At 50.2% G+C, this 13,943-nt stretch overlaps 1 protein-coding gene across 1 annotated transcript in view; it reads left to right on the top strand.

Moving 5' to 3' along the window:
* LOC144129205 (hemicentin-1-like) overlaps nucleotides 1–13,943 on the top strand; it is a 414,526-nt gene that overhangs the window by 16,319 nt on the left and 384,264 nt on the right. Inside the window, exons 3-4 of the mRNA XM_077663195.1 lie at nucleotides 3,019–3,151; nucleotides 11,656–11,828. Of these exons, the coding sequence (XP_077519321.1) occupies nucleotides 3,019–3,151; nucleotides 11,656–11,828 (306 nt within the window). The remainder of the gene's footprint in view (nucleotides 1–3,018; nucleotides 3,152–11,655; nucleotides 11,829–13,943) is intronic.

The raw sequence follows: 13,943 nt of genomic DNA on the forward strand, positions 1-13,943 counted from the left end.
GACGGTAAATTCGTTTAAACTGTCTGGTGTCCCGAAAGGCGCTTTGAAGCGGTTAGCGTCCGCCACAGGGACCTGCCAGTACCCCGATCTCAGTTCAAAAGATGAAAAGAATTCCGCACCCTGAAAACAGTCAAGGGCGTCATCGATTCGGGCCAGCGGATAAACGTGTTTAGGGGTGAGCTTGTTAAGGCGCCGTTAATCGACATAATTCTGTACTGAGCCATTTTTTTTTTCCTCACTAGGACGACCAAACAGTCCCGCGGACTACTGAACGGTTGAATTAGGCCACGCTGTAGCATGTCGTTCCCTTGATCGTCAATAACCCGTGGTTCGGCAGCCAATACGCGGGCGTTTGCACAGCGGCATGTGGGCTCCGATGTCAATCTCGTGGGTTATGGTGGACGTGCGACCTAATCATGATCATCAGTTCATCATTTATTTACCCTAAAAGTTCCTTAGCTTAGGGCATTATATAAGGGGGGAGCAGTCGTTACATAATACAATGGTCGGTAACATCAAAAAGAAATACAAAGTGCAGGGTTCATGTTCAACATTATCAAAAGTATCAACACTAAGAAATACACAGTGGCTCAAGAGCAACTTGGAGAAAGATAAAAAAACACACATGCACAGACTCAAAAACACGGCAAAACAACTCATCCATTGAAATGTGCTGTTAATAACTTCCTCAATTTTTTGGGTTCTATTTCAGTAACTATGAAACCGGGTAGGTCATTCCACAATGTAATGGAGCTAGGTAAGAAAAGATTTATTAAATCAGTTAATTGGCTTTGGGAACGCCGAAAGGCGAGAGAAACTTTCCAGTAAGTGAAGAGGCCGGTGTCGACGGAACCAGCCAGCTAATGAGTTAATAATAGTGAATAGCATTTTAACTACCTATCCGTCATTCCTTAGAACACACGTGCACAGAGAGCCCTGTGGCATCTTTCATGGCTTTTTAAAGTATTATCTGGACAGATCATGAGGCCCGTCGCGCTGGCTATGTGGTTATGGCAGTCAGCTGCTGACCCGAAAGGCGCTCGTTCGATACCAGCCACGACGGTCGAATTTCGATGGAGGCGAAATTCTTGAGGCCCGTGTACTATGCAATATCAGTGCACGTTAAAGAACTCCAGGTGGTCGAAATTTTCGGAGCCCGTCACTACGGCGTGCCTCATAGCGGGAGTAGCAATGGTACTCAGTCCCTCATAAACCATGAACCAAACAACACCGATATATTCATGCCAATGTAGAATATGTATAGTAGTGACCCCCAAAACACTTGAAAGTATCCACATTTCTACTTTTCCTATTTCCTATGTTATGGAAAAGTGCCAGCCCATAGTTTTTGTAGTAACATGAGTAATAGTCGATTTTGTATAATTGATGTCTATGTTCCAATTTTTGCACCAAAGATGCAAGAATGAAGGACCCGCTTTATTCTAATTTGCTCGTCAACTTATCTTACTCGAGGATAAATTAAGCAATCGTCAGCACAAAGCTTCAGTTCCATGGAAAACAGGACGTCACTGGTAACATCGTTAATTTCGAATCAGAACAACAGCAGAGTTAAATGACACCCTTCTGGAACGCGAGAAGGGAGTTCTAAAGAAGTGGAAAAGCACTCGTATACATGCATAACCTGCCTGAAATTGTGCAAATACGATTTAGTCCGTTTCAGAATAGTGTCACTAATTCCTGCTTTATGTAACTTGATAAGTTTTTACTATGTGAAAATTTGTCGAAACCCTTTGCGAAGTCTGTGCAAACGGCATTAACTTGCTTTTGGGCATCTATAGCTTAACTAAAAATATGAAGTTTTCATGAGCGGCGTTACGGCAGACAGGCCTCTTCGGAAACACTGATTACTCGCAAATTACTACTCAGTTTGCCTGTCCTGTGTCTCCTGTGAGTTCTTAGAGGATATTATAAGCAAGTATACTCTCTAAGTGGGCATACTCTCAGCATACTATCAAATAGGCAATTTCAGAGCCAGCATGGGTTCCGAAAATGCCTGTTTGACAGTATGCTGACAGTCTCCCGACTTATGAGAGTACGCTTGCTTATTTTATCCTCAAGGAGCTTAAACTATCTCATAAGTGGGCATACTCTCAGAATACTTTCAAACAGGCAATTTCGGAACCAGAATGGGTTCCTAAAAGGCCTGTTTGACAGTATGCTGAGAGTATGCCCGCTTATGAGGGTATCTTTGCCTGTGATATCCTCTAAGAGTTTACAGCAGACACTGGTCAGGCAAATTGGGCAGTAGCTATTTGCGAGTAATCGGTTGCCGCTTTTGAAAACAGGAGTCATGAATGAGCGGCGCCAATGTTGTGGTAGCGAGTGTGTGTGCGTCGTCTTTGCACATTTTATTAAATAAAATTGTAACCACACCACGTTTCGTTTTAGGAATAGGGTTTGTATTTCATCGGGCCCGCTAGCCTTCTTAGAACCTAAAAGTAGCATTTGGTTAATTATTACATACCCCGTTACGAAACGTAACGAACAAGTGAACCATGAGTGCCTAAGGCTGTAAAATCTTCTACAGAGTTACAACCAACACACAAGACGCTCACCGAGTGCTATAGAGTAGCATGATTGTTTTGGGAAAAAGGCCATGGGCCTCATTCGTGGATAATCTTGAGCCGCAGAATCAGGATTTATTCAGCATGACGAAGAAAACAGCTGTTCAAGCGGTTCTGCGTTAAGCGTGCCGGCGAGTGTGTGCGAGAATCGGTCCTCTTATCTGGCAGTTACGGCAACATTCCCAGGAGAGAATTTTTGGTATCACCAAGCCTCTCGAGCAGCGTTTGCTCTTATACGTGTCAGAACCAATTGCACTGTTGATGTATTAGCGGCGGGGGCCTTGCTATTTCCTTTTTGGTAAGAAACAATTTACCACAAACTTGAAGGGTCTTTATTCCTAAGCCTTAAATCCGTCCCGTCCCAAGCAAGATGCAGTTCATTCTGTCGTTAAATTAAGTTATTCTTATCTCACATTTTGCTCTACTTCCGCAGGATGTAGCCTTCGCTGAAAACGGCCAGATTCTTCAGATACCAAATGCGACACTCGCCCATATAGGCAAGTACAGCTGCGTAGCCAGAAACGACGCCGGTATGGCCGAAGAGCAGATCCTGCTTTCTGTGCTTGGTGAGTGGATGACGGGCTTTTACTGTACCGTATATTGGCGTATCATTGAGACGGTTCAATTGATGTACTGATGTCGACGAGGGCAGGCTTCCCTTTTATATGCCCTTTTCTGCAGTCGCCAGGCTGTCTCTTCGTGTTACCGGCTACAGTCATAAAGAAGGAAAGGACGTATTCATGACGCAGCACGCCACGAGACCATCATACTGGCAAACCGGATGATGGTCACGGCGTTAAAGTTAGGATGCTATTGCGGGCATAAATGGCAAAGTAAGGTCTTCAATTAATACAAGAAGCAGAGGCTCATTAAAGGAAACCCGAGCAACTCTTAAGGTGTGCCGAGTGAAGAAAATCAGCAGGTTGGGAACACCGCCCTAGTCATGCCAGTCAGGTTAAATTCACAGACATGATTTGTAGCGCTCGCAGATGAATGGTTTATGGGGAAAATCTTACCAGGCCATCGCTTCCGGACGTGCAAGTTTGGGAATTTTGATTTTGCGACTTTTCTGCGTGCTTTGAATATATTGTCACGTAGTGGTGACGGCAGTCGAAGCAGCGATGAAGACGGACGAAAGGGTCTTCTAAAAGAAAAATATTTATTGGGCTGACTTGCACCCAAAATGGACTGAATCACTCGGCGACGGCGAAGCGACAAGTGTGCACGGCGGTCGTCGAACAGAATGCCCGCCTCTGTCGGCCGTGCTCAATTTAAAGCTGATAGCGAACTTTCGAGATAAAGCGTGCAAAGTTGCTAGAACATTCCGGAACAACGTAGAATCAGCTCTGCCTGGCTGCCATCAATCGAGATAAATCTAGTCGCATCTTGCGTCGAAAAGAAAGCGATAAGGTGGTGTGCCGGCAGATTTGAAAAACGAACAAACATTGCAAATATTCGCGTCATTACTCCCCTCTCAAAGAAGCATCGACCCGATGCATTAATAAAATAATGCGACTAGTAAGAGAAATAAACGGATCTTGCGAAAATAGAGCATGGAAATGCAGCGGTCTTTATCGCGCACAATACGGCTTCAGACGGACTACATGGACAACTTCTGCTCGTACGCGGCGTCGCTGGGATGCAGTCATTGCGTCATGGATGACTTCATAATCCAGTTCACCTAGCCGACGAAGAACTTTGTACGGGCCGAAATAGCGGCGCTAAAGCTTTTTGACTCAATCCACGGCGGCGAATGGGCGTCCACACCCAGACTTGGTCTCCTGGCTTGTATTCCGCGTTGCGTCTTCGTAGGCTGTAGCGTCTGGCGTCGGACCGCTGCTGATCTTTGATCCGTAATCGGGCAAGCCATCGAGCTTCTTCTGCGCGTTGAAGGTAGGCGGCAACGTCGACGTTCCCTTCTTCTGTAACGTTGGGCAGCATGGCTTCTAGCGTGGTCGCGGCCTCCCTGCCATGGACGAGTCTAAAAGGCGTCATCTGGGTGGTCTCCTGCACTGCGGTGTTGTAGGCGAAGACGACGTAAGGCAGGATGACATCCCAGGTTTTGTGTCAGGCATCGACATACATGGCGAGCATATCGGCGATGGTTTTGTTCAGGCGCACGGTCAGTCCGTTGGTCTGCGGATGGTATGCAGTTGTCTTTCTTCCGGTGGCTGGTTTGGCTGTAGCGTTAGTTCCGCCGTGAATGCCGTTCCTCTGTCCATGATGAGCACATCGGGGCGCCGTATCGGAGAAGAATGCACTCCACGAAAAATTTGGCGACATCTGCTGCTGTTCCGTTCGGTAGGGCTTTCGCCTCGGCGTAGCGGGTCAGGTAGTCGGTCGCTATGATGATCCACTTATTTCCAGATGTTGACGTTGGAAAAGGGACAAGCAAGTCCGTGCCAATCTGCTGAAAGGGCCTTGAGGGAGGTTCAATGGTGTTCAGAAATCCTGCTGGTCGTGTGGGAGGAGTCTTTCGTCGCTGACAATCTCGGCAGGTTTTCACGTAGTGTGCGACATCGGAAGACAGTCTGGGCCAGTAATACTTGTCTTAAATGCGGCGGAGGGTGCGAGTAAACCCGAGATGTCCAGCTATCGGCTCGTCGTTTGAAGCCTGTAGAACTTCTTCGCGTAGACAAGTAGGTAGAACAAGGAGGTAGGCTGTTTTGTTCGCTGTAAAGTTCTACTTCACAAGGACCTCATTCTGCACACAGAAGGAAGGCAGTCCTCGCTTGAATGGAGCGGGGGGTGAAGAAACCTTGCCTTCCAGGTACTCGATGAGGCCTTTTAGGTCGGGGTCCGAGCGTTGCTGCTGAGCAAATGAGCTGGGGCTGATGGGTCCCAGGAAGGCGTCCTCAACGTCGTCCGGCGGCGGTGCATCTACAGGGGCTCGTGAGAGGCAATCGGCGTCAGAGTGCTTGCGTCCGGACTTGTAAACGACGGTGGCGTCAAACTCCTGGAGATGCAGACTCCATCGAGCGAGTCGGCCAGAGGGGTCCTTCAAATTGGCAAGCCATCACAGCGCGTAGTGGTCGCTGACCACCTTGAACGGTCGTCCGTAGAGGTAAGGGCGGAATTTCTACGTAGCCCAGATGATGGCAAGGCACTCCTTCTCAGTGGTCGAATAGTTAGCCTCGGCCTTGGAAAGGGAAAGGCTAGCGTATGCGATGGCTTTCTCGAGCCTGTCCCTTTTTTGAACGACGACGGCGTCTAGGCCCACGCTGCTTGCGTCGGTATGAACTTCAGTATCGGCATTTTCATCAAAATGCGCAAGGATCGTTGGTGACTGCAAACGACGCTGAAGTTCCTTGAAGGCTTCTGCTTGCGGCGCATCACATTTAAAGGGTTCGTCTGCCTTCGTCAGTTGGGTCAGGGGCTCGGCGATGCGCGAAAAGTTTTTCACAAATCGTCGGTAATATGCGCACAGTACGTGAAATCTGCGCACTGCTTTCTTATCGGCCGGCGGTGGAAACTGTTCAATAGCAGCTGGTTTCTGCGGGTCTGGGCGTACTCCTTCCTTGCTAACGATGTGGCCTAGAAACAGCAGCTCTTCGTAAGCAAAGTGGCATTTCTCTGCTTTCAAGGTTGGGCCGGACCACTTGATTGCGTCTAGTACTGTTCGAAGTATTTTGAGGTGCTCTTCAAAATTCGAGGCGAAGACAACGGCGTCATCTAAATATACCAGAGAAGATTGCCACTTAAGGCCTGCCAGCACTGTATCCATAACACGCTGAAACGTCGCTGGTGCGGAACAGAGACCAAATAGCATCACCTTGAACTCAAACAGCCCATCCGGAGTTATGAATGCTGTCTTCTCGCGATCTCTTTCGTCGACCTCAATTTGCCAGTAGCCGCTCTTGAGGTTCATCGATGAGAAATATTTGGCGTTGCAGAGGCGGTCCAGTGTGTCGTCGATACGAAGGAGCGGGTAGACGTCCTTCTTTGTTATGTTGTTCAAGCGGCGGTAATCCACGCAGAATCGAAGTGCGCCGCCTTTCTCACTACAACAACCGGTGCCACCCATGGGCTGTTTGAAGGCTGGATCACGTCGTCGTGAAGCATTTCTTCCACTAGGTCCCGGATGGCTTGTCGTTTTCGCAGTGACACACGGTAGGGGCTTTGACGGAGAGGTCGGACGTGTTGATCCTTTATAATGCGATGCTTGGCAACTGGCGTCTGTCGCACCTTCGGCGATGTCAAAAAACACTCACTGTAGCTTTGTAACAGATTGCGGATCTGGTCTTGTCTGTTCCGGTGCGGGGCTGGGTTGATGTCGAAAGTGGGAGAGTTCTCTTGGTCAGGCGAATCTTCTGCGGAGGGGTCGGAGAGGGCGAAGGAGTCTCGTACGTCAGATATTTCGTCGAAGAAAGCAATCGTCGTTCCTCGGTTAATGTGCCGGTATTCTTCGCTGAAGTTAGTCAGCAGTACTTCGGCCTGGCAATTGTGGAAATGTGTGATGCCTCTTGCGATGCTGATTCCTCGGTCTAGAAGCAACTGCATGTTCCCCTCGATGATGGCTTCCGCGTTAATGGCTTTCGTGGCGCCTACGGTCACGATAACGCTTGATCGGGGTAGGACGCTCACTTCTTCCTGCAGAACACTCAGGGCAACGTTATTTTCCCCAGTTTTCATCGAAGCGATGGCTTTGTCCGTCGAAAGCGTGATCTGCTTGGATCGGAGGTCGATAATCGCCTGATGCTCATTAAGGAAATCCATACCAAATATCACTTCGCGGGAGAATTGCGGTAGCACAACAAAGGTGGCAGGATAGGTATGTCCTTTGACAGTCACTTACGCTTTGCATCGTCCTGATGGCGTAATGAAATGGCCCCCTGCGGAGCGAATTTATGGGCCGTCCCAAGCCGTTGTGACTTTTCTCAGCTGCGCAGCGAATGTTCCATTCATCACCGAGTAATCGGCTCATGTGTCGACTAGAGAGGTAACTTTCCGGCCGTATATAGTCACTTATAAGTCGGAGGTCCTGGGTCTTGCATTGCATGTCGCTCTCGGCGTCGGGTCACGGCTTCGTCGCGTATGCGAGTCGCGGGTGGGGCGTGTGGTCGAAGCTCTTATGGGTGGCGGCGTCGTTTTTAAGGCAGCCTGCGTCGTGGTCGGGGTTCTCATTGTGTTCGGCGTTGGTGCAGCGAGTGCCGGTTCTTCATGCGGCGTCGCGGGTGCAGCGTCCTCATGGGGCGTGGTCGGTGGAGGATCTTCGGCGTTTCGCTCTTGAGCAACCTCACCTCCAGAGGTTGCTGCCTTTAGTTTCCCCTACGGGGTCTGGAAGACCTTCCTCGTACCGCGGCTGCGGCGTGGCGACACAAAGCGCGAGGTTCACGGCGATGGTGAGCGCGAAAAGCGGTTCGGCGTGTACTCTTCTCGGCGCCGGTATGCGTCGATTTCCAGCGGACGTTTTCCGAAGTGTGGTCGTGGGACGTTAACGGCAAATCCTCGAAGACCGATACGTCGGTACGGGCAGTGACGAAGAATATGGCCAGCCTCACCGCAATGGAAGCACAACGGCCGGTTGTCGGAAGTCCTCCAGGCGTGGCATTTCCTGGGGCTTTAGCGTCGGTCATAGGCTGGGCGGGCGGGGGCTGGGAGGCGGCGTTGTGGATCAAGTGGCTCATCTCGGGGAGGACGTGGGGGTTGTCGTTGGGGCTGAGCAGTACTTACTGCAGTGGCGTAGGTCATGGCCTGGGGTTCTGTGGCCGTCGGGGTGCCAAGTGCCTGTGGCACATCTTCCCGTGCCATGTCCTTCAGATTCGCTGCGTGTGGCTGTGGGGAGGATGGCAGTAATCGGAGTAGCTCCTCTCGGACGATTTCGTGAAACTTCCCGCAAGCTGTCGCTGATGGTGGCCGGCGTGTACGAACGGATTGCACAGGCAGAGGAAGGGTGGTTGTACTGCCGAGCTCGGACGTCGAGGGTCTTCTCAATCGTGCAGGTTTCTTGCATTAATTCCTATACTGTTTTTGACGGCTGGCGAACGAGGCTGCCAAAGAGTTGTTCTTTTACGCCGCGCATTAAATACTGAACTTTCTTTTCCTCGGTCATCCCGGGGTCGGCGCGGCGAAATAGGCGCTTCATCTCCTCGACGTAACCGCAGACGGGCTCATCCGGAAGCTGGATCCTGGACTCGAGGAGTCGTTCGGCTCTTTCTTTCCTCACGACACTGGTGAATACCTTCAATAGTTCTCTCTTGAATAGCTCCCATGTCGTAAGGGACGACTCGTAGTTTTCGTACCACGTGCGTGCGGAGCCATCCAATTAGAACACGTGTCCAATTTTTGCCGCATCATCCCACTTGTTGAATGACGCCACGCGCTCAAATTGATCCAACCATTATTCAGGGTCTTCGCTTAGGGATCCATTGAAATTTGGCGGCACCCGCAGCTGCTGTAGTATGATTGGTGTCGACATCTTCGGCGAGATTGCGGTGCTCGTAGCAGCGTTTTTTAGCTGTCTGGTGAGGTCCGGCAGTTGCCCGAACTCAGGCTCCTCTTCCTGGAGACGTCGGCTGGCTCGCTGAGCTGCTGGCTCGTCCTCGGGTGCGATGCGCTGAGGGCTGGCTTCACGACGAAGGGTACGTCCGGAACATGGAAGGCTACCCATCACCTCCACCAGATGTCACGTAGTGGTGATGGCAGTCGAAGCAGCGATGAAGACGAACGAAAGGGTCTTCTAAAAGAAAACTGTTTATTGGGCTTACTTGCACCCAAAATGGACTGAATCACTCGGCGGCGGCGATGCGACAAGCGTGCTCGGCGGTCGTCGAACAGAACGCCCGCCGCTGTCGACCGTTCTCAATTTAAAGCTGATAGCGAACTTTCGAGATAAAGCGTGCAAAGTTACTTGAACATTCCGGAGCAACGTAGAATCAGCTCTGCCTGGCTGCGATCAATCGAGATAAATTTATTCGCGTCTTGTGTCGAAAATAAAACGATAAGGTGGTGTGGCGGCAGATTTGAAAAACGAAAAAAAAAACATTGCAAATATTCGCGGCAATATTCTTGCGAGACGGCTTGGCTCGTGAGGCGCCCCACTGATTCCGAGGTCATTCCCTTGAGGACTTTTTTATTCAAAAAGTGTGCGATGAGACACAAGTTGAAAAAAGGGAAAGGAATGCGGTAGATTAAAAGTTAAAAAAGGAGTGAAGACCCGTTGCGCTGAGGTAGTCGCAGAGGTTGCTGATGAAACGGTTGTTCATAGTCCACTGCACATAGTCACGTTCGCGGTTACCCCGCAGGCCCACGTCCCTGAGGAGCCGTTTTCTTATAGCAGCCGTCGCTGGCCACGTCCACAACAAGTGCCGCACATCACAAATGTCTGGTGCAGCGCTACAGTGAGGGCACCTGTGATGTGCTGGCAGATCTTTGGCACGCCACCGATGCCGGACAGATGGTGTCAGAGCCACCCCTGCCCGAATCCGGCGCACAGATACCTCCTCCTGTCGAGTAAGGCTACGGAGGAGAGGATGCGAACACGGAGGAATTAGAGCGCGTGTTCGCTGGCGCAGAACTTTGGAATCGGAAACATGTGACAGAAATACGAACGCCCTTGTGGTCTTCGATGAACACAGGGGCCGCTTTAAAGGAGGACAAATATAAGTTGTCTTGTAACAATAGGGTACCCTATTTTAATCTCAGAGATAACTCTTAACTAGAAAGGTGCAGTTATAAGGTAGAAGAGGCCGAAATGCGGCTGTCATCACCGCCGACTGGTTTAGTAAGTAAAACGCGTGAGTGGACGCAGATTGGGTCGGTGATCCCAGAGGCTACGCTACACCGCCATTCACTTCACACCGGCAGCAGCTCGTCTTTTTAATGCGAAAGCATTTCTTGCCGCATCAGTGCCGTGGACAGGATAAGTCACTGCGGGCTTTGGACAGAGCGTGTCCTCATGAACTGTCGATCATCCAGTAAGAGTGTCATTATGATTTGTAATGATTTGTAATAATTTAATGTAAGTTTATAATGACCCAATCACTAAATATAAATAATTAAAAATAAGAAACGAGTAAAAATAGGCAATCAAAAATAGAAATATATTTCATAAAATAAATAAAATAAAAATAATATAAACAATGTACAAGGAAATAAAAATGAATAATTACATTATTAAGTCACAGAGGAGGCAACGGAACACGAAATGGTTTTGCATTTCCGCACGTAAGCCAACTCCTGTGCACCTTTAATTTTTTCTCAAAGACATCACTGATTTGAATTGAAGATCTTCAAACACAATTTCCTCGGCGATAAATGTGTTTTGCTGCCGACGAAACATCAGCATTGCTGATAAGAGTAGAGTAAATTTTTTGTGAGAACAGTATTTGGATGTGTTGGTCCTCGGAATTGCTTTAACAGTCAAGGCTTCGTACATTATAAAACTTGTCATTCTGCTTCTGGAAGTCCGAAGGTACATTGTAAAAACATAACCTCTGAGGCACCGGCAGTGCTTACCCTCCAGCTGCGATCTGTTTCTGTCCACATTGTTATCGAAAAGAGGTTCACTGGTTGGGGTATGCGTTTTCCAACATAATAAGAGAAAGTTGACGCGCCAATGGCTTTTGATGCAAAAATTACTTGCGTGCTGCCTTGAGCATGGGTGTTTGACAGTGAGCAAGCTATAAATATCAAAACCGCCAAATCACGCTGGCTGTGTGGTGTGCGCCTGCGTGATGTTCGATGTCAGTGCACGTTAAAGATCCCCAGGCGGTCGAAATTATTCCGGAGCACTCCACGACGGCACCTCTTTCTTCCTTGCTTCTTTCAGTCCCTCCTTTTCTCCTTCCCTTAAGGCGCGGTTGAGGTGTCCAACGATATATGAGACAGATACTGCGCTACTACCTTCCATAGTGAGCGTTAACAGGCTTAAGTACAGCATGTTGTCGGGTAAGTTGGGGAATTACTTCTGACATGGTAAAGTTGTGCGAAAAAAAAAACACACGAGACAGGGTGTCCGTTTTTTTCGCGCAACTGTACCGTGTCAGTAGTGTTAATAGCATGAGCTATTTGTAAAGCTTAAAACGTTGCTCCGAATTCTATCTGACATTACTGCCCCGGTGTCTCTCAGCTCCTCCTCGCATCACGAAACTGCAGCCGCCGGCGCCCGTAGTGCTGGGGCGGCCGGCCCGCCTCGAGTGCCGCGTCCACCAGGGCAGTCCCCGCGCCTCCGTCGAGTGGACCAAGGACGGCGAGCTGCTGGTCGAGAGGCAGCCGCTGCTCCAGGTAGCCGACGGCGGACAGGTGAGCGCTGGGGAAAAAAAGTGGCGCTTTCGTGGGCCTGGCCCTAGTGGATATACCGGCTTTCTCCTCTGCTCGAGGACACCATGACGACTACTTAGAAGGCTGATCATCACAGCTTCGTAACTGTACATAAACGACATTGTTGGCTCCTTTACCGATTCATTTTTAAGGTGCCATGAAAGCAGGAGTCTGATCCTCTTCATCCATGTGCTTCAGTTTAATGACAAATGCAGGCGTAATATTGCCGCGAATATTTGCAGTATTTGTTCGTTTTTCAATTCTGCCGCCACACCACTTAATCGCTTTGTTTGCGACGCAAGACGCGACTAGATTTATCTCAATTGATCGCAGCCAGGCAGAGCTGATTCTACGTTGTTCGGGAATGTTCTAGTAACTTTGCACGCTTTATCTCGAAAGTTCGCTATCAGCTTTAAATTGAGCACGGCCGACAGCGTCGGGAATTCTGTTCGTGCGACCGCCGAGCACGTTTGTCGCTTCAGTGATTCAGTCTATTTTGGGTGCAAGTCAGTCCAATAAACAGTTTTCTTTTAGAAGACCCTTTTGTCCGTCTTCATCGCTGCTTCGGCTGCCGTCACCACTACGTGACATCTGGTGGAGATGCGGGGTTGCCTTCTATGTTCCGGACGCCCCCTTCAAGTCGTGAAGCCAGCCCTCAGCGCTTCGCACCCGAGAATGAGCCAGCAGCTCAGTGAGCCAGCCGACGTCTCCAGGGAGAGGAGCCTGAATGCGGGAAACTACCGGACCGCACCAGACAGCGAAAAGACGCTGCTACAATCACCGCAACATCGCCGAAGATGTCGACACCGATCATACTGCAGCAGCCGCGGGTGCCGCCAACTTTCAATGGATCCCTAGGCGAAGACCCTGAAGAATGGTTGGACCAATTTGAGCGCGTGGCGTCATTCAACAAGTGGGATGATGCGGCAAAAATTGTACACGTGTTCTTCTCATTGAATTATTCCGCACGCACGTGGTACAAAAACTACGAGTCGCCCCTTACGACATTCGAGCTATTCAAGAGAGAATTATTGAAGGTATTCACGAGTGTCGTGAGGAAAGAAATAGCCGAACGACTCCTGGAGTCCAGGATCCAGCTTCCGAACGAGCCCGTCCGGTTAAGTTTTTGATTTAAGTTTTTAATGCGCGGCTTAAAAGAACAACTCTTTGGCAGTCTCGTCCACCAGCCGCCAAAAACAGTCGAGGAATTCATGCAAGAAGCGTGCACGATTGAGAAGACCATCGACGTCCGAGCTCGGCAGTACAATTGCCCTTTCTCTGCCTGTGCAATCCGATCGGACACGACGGCCACCACAAGTAACAGCTTGCGGGAAGTTGCACGAAATCGTCCGAGAGGGGCTACTCCGATTACTGCCATCCTCCCCACAGCCACACGCAGCGAATCTGAAGGACATGGCACGGGAAGATGTGCCACAGGCACTTGGCACCCCGACGGCCACAGAACCCCAGGCCATGACCTACGCCACTGCAGTAAGTACTGCTCAGCCCCAACGACAACCCCCACGTCCTCCCCGAGATGAGCCACTTGATCCACAACGCCGCCTCCCAGCCCCGCCCTCCCAGCCTATGACCGATGCTCAAGCCTCAGGAAATGCTACGCCTGCAGAACTTCCGACAACCGGCCGTTGTGCTTCCATTGCGGTAAGGCCGGCCATATTCTTCGTCACTGCCCGTACCGACGTATCGGTCTTCGAGGATTTGCCGTTAACGCCCCACGACCACCCTTCGGACAACGTCCGCAGGAAATCGACGAGTACCTGCGTCGAGAGGAGTACACGCCGAACAGCTTTTCGCGCTCACCATCGCCGTCAACCTCCCGCTTTGCGTCGCCACGCCGCAGCCACGCAGCTGCGGTAGGAGGAAGGTTTCGCAGCCCCCGTAGGAGAAACTAAAGGCAGCAACCTCTGGAGGTGAGGTTGCTCACGAGCGAAACGCCGAAGATCCTCCACCGACCACGCCCAATGAAGACGCTGCACCTGCGACGCTGCATGAAGAACCTACTCTCGCTGTACCGACGCCGCACAAAATGACAACCCCGACCACCACGCAAACTGCCTTCAGAACGACGACGCCACC

This window comes from Amblyomma americanum, chromosome 1 (genome assembly GCF_052857255.1).
Source record: "Amblyomma americanum isolate KBUSLIRL-KWMA chromosome 1, ASM5285725v1, whole genome shotgun sequence".
Lineage (NCBI taxonomy): Eukaryota > Metazoa > Arthropoda > Arachnida > Ixodida > Ixodidae > Amblyomma > Amblyomma americanum.